Genomic DNA, 9,920 nt, shown 5'->3' on the forward strand with positions numbered 1-9,920 from the left:
CAAGCAGATTCTTTACCAGCTGAGCTACCAGGGAAGCCCAATACACATTTAAATTTTTAACAGATATTGGAAAAATGCTCTCCAACATTGCTTTCCAATTTAAACTCAAGCAACAGTGAAGAAAGTACCTGTTTTCCTAAACTTTCACCAAGTACTGAAATTAATGAGCTTTTATTTTTTCACAAACTGATGACTTTTTAAAATTTTATTTCCTTGATTAATTTTTGTTAAACCTTTCCAGTATTTTCTTATGTTTATGGCCTTTTGTATCTTTTCTGTGGAATGCCTATTTATATTCTTTATTTTTCTAATGGCCTTTTCCTTTTAAAAATTTGGATGAACTTTTTATATATTCTGGATATGAACATATAGGGAGCATAGACAGTAGGTTAAGAGTAACAGAGCCAGTCTGCCCAGGGCTCACTAGCTGACAGATCTTGGCAAGTTACTTAGTTTAGCTATTCCATGCCTCAGTTTCCTCATCTGTAAAAATGGGGATAATAACTGTACTTACAGTCACCATGAGGGTTAAGTTAGTTGAAATACTTAAAGTGCTTTAAAACAGTGCTTGGCACACAGGTTAAGTGTTATATAAGAGTTTTCTTTTTGTCTGTAGAATTTGTTGCAAATATCTTCTCCCAATCTATTGTTTATGTTTTAGTTCCTGTTTACAGTAAGTCTTCACTTACTTTTCCTCAAACAGTTCTTTTTCCATCTCTATTCTAATATCAGAAATTATTTAAGTAGACAAAACCAACAAGACCCCCTCATTGTATCTCACAACCAACTTCTCAAGAATACAAGCAGACATCAGCCAAGACATCTAAATTTAAAAAATCTTTCCACTAAAGAAATCTAACTTCCTTACTAGCATAGTCCCCACAAATTAGTAAAAAGACTGATAATTCAGCAGGAAAAAAGGCAAATCAAATCAACACCAAAAAATGGAAATAAAAATGACTCTTAAAAATATGAAGAGATTCTCAACTTTGTTTTAGAAGTGTAAATTAAAACTAAAAATTAGCGTTCCTTTTCATCTTACAGACAAACAAAGATCAAGAAGTTTTAAAATACACACTATCCAGGTATAAAGAAATAGGCATTCATACATTGCTGATGGGAGCATAAATTGTTAGTTTCTATGAGAAGCAATTTGGCACTGTCTTTCCAGAATAAAAATGCACATACCACTCAATTCATCAACTTAATATCTAGGAATTTATCTTATAGACACATGCAATCATATTAAAAATAACATACCTATTTATTTATATATTAATAAACTTACATATTTTTAAAAATATTTAAAATAACATATTTATTTATTCAGTAAAGTTTGTAATAGCAAAGATCAGAAAAAATCTAAATGTCCATCAATAGGGGACTGGCTATATAAACTGTGGTGTATTGAGATGATGAACTTTTATGCAGCTGTTAAAAAAATGAGGTAGTTTCCCTCACCTCCCCTCCTTCTCCCCGTGTGTGTGTGTGTGTGTGTGTGTGTGTGTGTGTGAGAGAGAGAGAGAGAGAGAGAGAGAGAGAGAGAGAGAGAGAGAGAGAGAGAGAGAGACCACTCAATTCATCAACTTAATATCTAGGAATTTATCTTATAGACACATGCAATCATATTAAAAATAACATACCTATTTATTTATATATTAATAAACTTACATATTTTTAAAAATATTTAAAATAACATATTTATTTATTCAGTAAAGTTTGTAATAGCAAAGATCAGAAAAAATCTAAATGTCCATCAATAGGGGACTGGCTATATAAACTGTGGTGTATTGAGATGATGAACTTTTATGCAGCTGTTAAAAAAATGAGGTAGTTTCCCTCACCTCCCCTCCTTCTCCCGCGTGTGTGTGTGTGTGTGTGTGTGACAGAGAGAGAGAGAGAGAGAGAGAGAGAGAGAGAGAGAGAGAGAGAGACACCTCACATAAATGTGGGGCTTCCCAGGTGACTCAGTGGTAAAGAACTTGCTCGCTAATGTAGAAGACATATGAGACGCCGGTTCCATTCCTGGGTCGGGAAGATCCGCTAGAGCAGAAATTCTTATAGTATTCTTGTCTGGGAAATCTCAAGTTCAGAGGAGCATGGCAAGCTATAGCCCATGGGTCACTAAGAGTGGGACAGAACTGAGCACACATGCAAAGCAAATCATATATACGTATACATATATATACACACATATATACACACACACACATTTATTTGTGAAAAATCTTCAGATTACCATTAAGTATAAAAAAGCAAGATGCAAACCATGTGTATATTTTGTTGTGATGTGTATACTGGTGAGAGGGAGATACTAATACTCATACATTTAAGTGTAAGTGCCTAAATAAACTCTGTATGGATAAACAAGAAACTGGTAATGCTTGCTTCTGGGAAGGGAACGGCTAGAGGATAAAAGAAGTCTCAGTTAACTTTTTAATGTATGCCATTACTTACCTTTTGAATAGGGTACCAAGTATTTGTACTATCTAATCAAATAAAAGGAAAACATTTAAAAACAATCAAATGAAAACCTCCCTGTGATCACACTGACATTTCTACTGGTATCTTTTAAACAGTCACACACAGCAGGTTGCTATCATTCAAGTAGTGGGTGGCTAGTCTGTTCAATGGGTAAACGCAGAGGCCCACCATTCTAGCTGCCCACCCTGCAGAATGTTTTAAACCGACAGATGTCCAAGTACCACTCCGAGACTCTGAGTCAGTAGGTCTGGGGTAAAGCCTGCGCATCAGAATTTTTTTAAGTTCACAGGTGACACTGATGGACAGCCACGTCTGAAAACAACTGAGTTAAGAGCATGACACAAACAGGTAAACGTCCAGGCTCACTCTCTACTTAAATTACAAACACAGTTTCACTGCTAACCCTAACCACTTCACGCAGTTCTTAAAAAGGAACAGATGAGAGTGTGTAGATGGTACAGTGAAAATCTATTACTACTTCTGGATATTATCAGTAGATAGTGTCATCTTCATATACTAAACACAGTACCTTTGCAACATTCACACTAATGAGTTCATCCCATGTAGCATTTTAGCAAAAACTGATAGCAGTGGACTAATACCCAGCGGGCCGTTAATGGGGTTTTTGAGTGTCAACCTCTTCATCTGTAAAGTGAGAGGACTGAACAAGATATGTTCTCCACTTCCCCCACCTAACCTTCTATAATTCTCTAAGAATACAGGTGTTTAAAAGAAACTATCACTTTAGGATAAACTAGTAAGAACCTTTTTTCATCTCATTTACCGCTTAGGCCCATTTCATAGTCTAGTAAGCTAGGGTCCTCAAAGAAACTTAGATATGCATTGAGTACTGCTGAATAAAGTAACAGTCACAGAAAAAAAAAAAAAAACTGTTAGCATTCAAACAATCTTATCTAGTAAATCTTACATAAGTTTTTAAGTTTTTAAAAATACTAAATATCATACACAGTAAGTATACTAAATACATTTAAGCACTAAAATAAAAGCGCCTGATGTACTATCTCAAACTAATTGGTTCAAGTTAAAACGCAACAATCAAAGACGCAGTGCTGGAAGGGACGGGAAAGACCACATCCAGATCTCTCATTTTACAAGTAAGAAAACAGAAACTCAGCAAAGTTAAAGAATTTGCCCAAACTCATTCTGTCATTAATGATATTCTTAAACCAAGTTCACAGTAACAAATTTATCAAGTACTGTACACTCATGTTTGCATGAGTTGTACTAGTATAACCTTATAAAGTGTAATTATTTTAGCTAGGGATTTTTGGTGACAATGACATACAAAACTAAAGATTATCATAGAAATTTCTTTATATACATAAAAGTTTCTGAATTTGCATTAACTGATTACAACAAAACTGTTAGCAGCTCTCAAAAGCACACACAATTTCATTAGTACAGCAGGTAAAACATAATCTGCTATTACAGTCAAATAATTTCATAAAGCACATTAACAAGAAATAGGATTAGCATCTACGATTAAAGGATAAAGCAATAGTTTTATTTTAGCTACATTAGTTCCACAGTCTCTTAAGAGTCTATTCAAAGAGTCCTAAGTTAAAAAAGAAAAATTCTATGAACTCATTGAGGTTTACCTCCTGTCTTCCTCAGAGCAAATGATTAGCAGACTGCTCTGTGAACTTTTACAAAGAACCCTTTTCTCTCATTTCTATCCATTTGAAAGATGGATTCTTCCTCCATCGTAAATAACTCATCATCTCATTTTAAATTTCTGACAATAATGAGTTCTTGGCATGAACAAACCCTTTTAACCTCTCTCTTTCTACTAACTTATTAAATAACTCATCTCATTTCAAATATCTGATAATAAAAAATTCTCAGCATGAATAAACTTTTTAATCTCTCAATTCTATTGCATGGTCAATAAATTGTCTTAGTTTTGTATTTGATTACCAAAAAAATTAAACCTGCTATGACAAATAAAAACATCTAATGTGTAAGGTGGGATTATGAGATTTTTCTGTTACAGGGTCAGGACCAATTAGTAACAATATTCATGGAATACAGTCAGATAACAATATTCAATCCCCTAATAACAAGCAATCTGAGCATTTAGAAACATTTAATACTTTTCCTAATGCGGTAACTTTGGCAACAGTTCAAACCTAAGGTCACCTGGCACTGTGATTTTGAAAGGGATGAACTTCCTGCCATAGGCCCATGTAGTTTTCTTTTAAGAATACACTAGTTTGCTTAGCTGTAAAATTTACAGAACACTTTCATGTCTAGCATGTATCTAAAATCTCCCTCAGGATAATATAGAGAAGTAAGGCATTTTCTAAAGGCTGATTTTGTTCTAGGCACCATGCTGACACCTGGATAGTTTTTAAAAAAAAAAAAAAAGAGAGAACATGAACAAGAATGAATTCTACCTTGGAAGAATTCACAGTTTAATGGAGGAAATAAATGATTTCTATAAAATGTGCCGTAATAAGGAAATCAACAACAAACTGTGATCCCCCAACAGTACAAAGGCCTAACATAGTCTCTCCAGGAATGAAGGTAGCAATGCTCCCCCAAAAGACTCTAGTTAGGAGATCACATGGAGAAAGCTTCTGAAGGATGAGCAGGGGTTCCCTGACATAAATATGGGGTGGAGGAAAGGAGAAGGCACTCCCAAGCAGAGGGAACAACAAGTAAAAACGCCTAGTGATGAGGCATTTATTTCCATTTTAAAGATGACAGAGGTAAGTGAGCTGCCTACAGTCACATGAATAATAACTAACAGTGTATGAAACAGAATTCAGGACTCTCGATTCTAATCAGCTTTGTACATCAGGAAATGCCAGCACATACTGTACAAGAACATAAACGTTTATTTTTATTTATTACTTTACTCCTTCCTAAGAGATGGTCCGAGTCTGATTCACCTCCTTGGGAGGAGAAAGAGAAATGATCAGAGAAGGGGTTTTATTTAATCCTCACATCAATCCTGTGAGATAGACGTGTTTTTATTACCCCCACTTTACACACAAGAATACAGAGACACACAGAGGTTAACAAAAGTCAGAAATTAAGTGAAGAATCAAACCTAGGCGACTCCCCTGACCAAGCATCTAAACTCAAGCACTTAACCATCCTACTCTGTCAAACAGTCCTAGGTCATTCTTCATCTGAAGATACCAGGGAGAACATGTAAGTTCTGGGACATATCACGGTCCCACAGATCTCAAACTGTACAAAACATCTCAATATTCACACAAATTCTCATTGGCTCCCTTATCAATCTGGTCTCCCCTGAGCAGGTAAATCCATGCATAAGGTGGTGTGGGCTCTTTGAGTAACATTTTTACAACATGATTTAACTGGATGAGAGCAAACTTCACAAAAAGCACTAACCAAAAAGGAAGACATCACACAATAAGAGCGTGAAGACTTGAGAGTATAAAGGAGAAAGCCCTAATCCCTATCTTTTACTTATGTATGCTGTTTTTAGAGGGCTGGGGCCAAAGTGCTTCTAGAAGTCTAACATACCAGTCACTCACTGCACAGAGTTCAGATGAAAGGATGGAGTCTGGAGAAGCCTTAACTTTCCTGTATCAAAGGTTCATACGACAACTCTAGGACATCCAACAACCAAACCTGCTCCCTGATTATTAATATTTGGAGCTTCCATGGTTTCCTACTGCACTAATATGACCTCAGGGAACTGGGGATCAGCATATAAGCTCAAACACTATAGCAACCCTGGATTTGCAAATGTAAGTTGACTGTTGGAGAGTGACCACAAAATGTCATTTCACCTTGAGGAGTATATGGGAAATGCATGTGAAAATTATATGGGATGTGGGAAAATTAATAAATACTGGAATGAAATGTCTAAAGATCCATGGAATTTTGCAGGCAAGAATAATGGAGTAGGTTACCATGCCCTCCTCCAGGGGATCTTCCTGACCCAGAGATGGAACCAGCATCTCCTGAATTGCAGGAGCAATTCACGGGAATTGCTGAGCCACTGGGGAAGCCCCCTAAATATATACATACATGTGTGTGTATGTGTGTGTGTGTGTGTGTATACATAAACCCATTCCTCCTCACTTTATGCTGGCACAATTTGGAGTTGAAGGGTCCAAGTCCACGAAAAAGGACATTTCCTTTCAGGCTCACTTTCAGACCTATGAATCTCTAGTTCCCCAAGTCAGAGACTCTCAATCAGCACTTTGCAATCTGCCACCACATCTCCAAGCCAGTGGCTCCAAGGTCTCTTAGCATTGTGAAGAGGAGAGCTGACAAGCTTACCCCCATCCCCAAGCTGCTTAATATCTGCACTGTCAGAACCACTATCATCCCATTTCTGTGACTTTAGCACCTGCTAATAATGACTCTTCCAGCCCCCCAGCCCCCAACCTGCAAAACCCACATGTCAGTTTCAGGGAAACAGAAAACTGCATCTCTTCACAGGTTCTGAAGGTCAACCGACCAGCTAAAAGGAGGGCAAAGAAAACAGAGAGGGAAATAGAGAGAACCTTCATAAATAAATGTCCTAATACCTTTTTTCTACGCAACAGACATTCCATGACGTGAGCTATAGGCTGAGCAATTCAAAAAGCAAGAAACTGACTTGAAATAACAGATGTAATACTTTAACTATGGCTAAAGAGGTAACTGCATTCTGGGCAATAAGATGTTCAATCTCCAAGTCTGGGGGAGTGGAGCTGCTCTCTCCCATAGAAACAAAGTTGTGTTTTTTTATTTGTAGGCTAGAGTTTCACTCACAATGTTATCATTTACAGTGCTACCTTTGCCATGGAGGAGGTGAGAATGTGGTGCCGGGCAGCTAACTCCTGGAAAACGGCCCAACTCTCAACTCCAAGACATGTGTATATGTAGTTCCACGGTATAACATGCAGCTATATAAATCAGCAAGGCTCCAATAGATGCTGCCTAACATCGAGTGCCACTAAAATATAAAGCAGTGAAAATCTGAAAAACTAGATCAAGAGAGGTGCTCTACCCATTCATTTATGCTGCTGCTGCTAAGTGGCTTCAGTCGTGTCCAACTCTGTGCGACCCCATAGACAGCAGCCCACCAGGCTCCTCCGTCCCTGGGATTCTCCAGGCAAGAACGCTGGAGTGGGTTGCCATTTCCTTCTCCAATGCAGGAAAATGAAAAGTCAAAGTGAAGTCCCTCAGTCGTGTCTGACTCTTAGCGACCCCATGGACTGCAGCCTACCAGGCTCCTCTGTCCATGGGATTTTCCAGGCAGGAGTACTGGAGTGGGTCGTCATTGCCTTCTCCGACCCATTCATTTATAGTTTTCCCAAATATTAGATTTATTAAGTATTAAGCATAATACTTAATTTGAATACTGAAAACATTTTATATCCTAGAAGGTTATGTTGGTAACTCAGATACTGACAAGATCTTCTTCTTTGCTGTCATTTTTTTCAGGTTTTGAGAACTGTACTCTCTTAAGAACCCCAGGATTACTTGTGGAAATAAAAAGGTGAGAGAATTTAAGATGTCTGCTTCTGAGGTTTAATAAAATCCTAAATTCTTGAAAGGGGGAGCAACTTGAAAAAAATAAAGTGGGGAAATTTAAGCTCAATTAATAGTATCACTATTAGGAAAGAGGAAAATTTTACACCCTGTGCAAGAAAGAGCATTGTTAACCATATTAAAGCAATTTGATTTTCTTCAAGGCAAAAAATACTCATGACTAAGGGCTATTTAAATGAAATATGAAGCATGTTTCCAATCTGAGGATACAGAATCAAGGAAGCAAAGCTAATTATCGACCAAAGCAAAAATATGCTGTATTTGATATAAATTACAAATAGCCCCCCCCCAAAAGCGTTTCTTCTGAATAAACTACTATGAAAAAAAAACTGGAAATCGAAAGCCAAAGGGTCATTTAAAAAAATAAATAAAGTCCAAATGACTGAACTCAAATAGTCTGTCTATTACTCGGGGCCTCTAAGTAAAAATGTGAAGGCAAGTAGGTTGGCTTACTCACAAACAATTAAATGCATGAGAAAGAAAGGAATTAAGTGGGTTAAGTGAGGGCTGGATGACTGTGTTTTGAGACCTGCTCACAGGAAGCCACTACATCCTGCCTCAAGAACCTGTCAGTCACGCTGTCTCTCGATTCAAGTCCCCGCCGCAGCGAGGTGGGGCGAGTACAGGTGTCCGGCCCCTGCCCCTCCCGGCGCTCTCACTCTCGAGCGCCCGTGCGGCCGCTGGAGTCCCGGGGCGTATCTCTTCCTCCAGCTCTGGGCGCCTTCTCCAACCTCGAGAACCCAGAAAACAGGCAGCCCCCTCCCCTCGGGCCAGCCCCACTTCCACGCCCTCCTCCTCCGGCCGCGCCCCCCGGTAATTACCGCCCGGCTCCCACCACGGTGCCGCTCCCGACGCCCTCAGCCGCCTGGAGGCCTGCGTCGGAGGACAGCCGGAAGCTCCTCACGCCCCCGGCCCGCGCCCCCGGCCGCACCCCGGGCCGGGGCGTCCCCTCGTCCAGGCCGCGCCCCAAAGCCAAGCCCCTCGCGCGGGCGCTGCCCCAGCACTGCCTCCCCCCCCCCATCCCCGTCCCCGGCAAATTCCCCGGACAGGGGCAGCCTTAGTCCACGCCGCCCCGTCTGAGCGACGCCTCCCCCAACACACCCCCACTTCCAGCCTCTTGTGCCGGCCCTCCTCCCGGCCACCGGCCAGGCCCCTCTCGGCCCCGCGGTCCCGGCGCCGCCACCCCCGCGCGCCCGCCGCCCCCCTCAGCCCCGCGGCCGCCGTCGCAGCCGGGTGGGTTCCCTCACCCCGGCCCCCGCTTACAGATCTTGCCCCGCAGGCTCTGCAGCACTCGGACCTCACGACCGTCCTCGCCTCCGGCCTCTGGCTCTGCCGTCGCAGTCGGAGCCGGCGCCTCGGAAAAACCCGCAGGAGCATCAGGCGCCGCCGCCGCCATGGTGCCGCCCGGCCTGTGCCGCAGCTCCGCCGCCTGCGTAGCCCGGCGAGGCGGAGCCCAGCCCGCGGCCTCCGCGAGGGCGAGCCGCGCGCCTTGCTCCGCCCCGGGACCTCGGCCTGGCTAGCCCCGCCCCGCCCCGCCCCCGCCCCACCCGCGGCCCCACAGTCACCGCCCCCGCTCCACCGAACCGGGACAGCCCGGCGCGAACCCACCTCGTGCGTTTCCTCGGCTTAGCCTTGTAAAAGCCAACACTCTAGCCAAGTGTGGCTCCAAGTCGTGGCTGTGACTTAAAACCCCACTGAGAAAACCCCAGCCCTCCCGAGATTCCCCAAACCCTTCTGGGAATTGGTTTCCGCACCCCCCCCCCCCCGCCCCTCAGCGGATTTATACATCTAACGCTCAAGGGAAATCCCTGCGGAAAGAACATAGAATGGAATTTGACAGTTGCCACTGGACCTCAAAGCTACGTTTTTCAAAAGGAGCCGAGGTGCCTTAG

General features: G+C 41.8%; 1 protein-coding gene across 2 annotated transcripts in view; it reads right to left on the reverse strand.

Annotated features, from left to right (window-relative positions):
* The window catches only part of RASA2 (RAS p21 protein activator 2), a 126,397-nt gene extending 116,898 nt beyond the window's left edge, over positions 1-9,499 (reverse strand). Inside the window, exon 1 of one of the 2 annotated variants that reach the window (XM_070375238.1) lies at positions 9,292-9,499. In XM_070375238.1, coding sequence (XP_070231339.1) covers positions 9,292-9,424 — 133 coding nt within the window. In that variant the 5' untranslated portion in view covers positions 9,425-9,499. The remainder of the gene's footprint in view (positions 1-9,291) is intronic. The other variant, XM_070375246.1, reaches the window with a different exon arrangement.
* Positions 9,500-9,920: the final 421 nt, after the last annotated feature.

The sequence above is a fragment of the Bos mutus genome, chromosome 1 (genome assembly GCF_027580195.1).
Source record: "Bos mutus isolate GX-2022 chromosome 1, NWIPB_WYAK_1.1, whole genome shotgun sequence".
NCBI lineage: Eukaryota > Metazoa > Chordata > Mammalia > Artiodactyla > Bovidae > Bos > Bos mutus.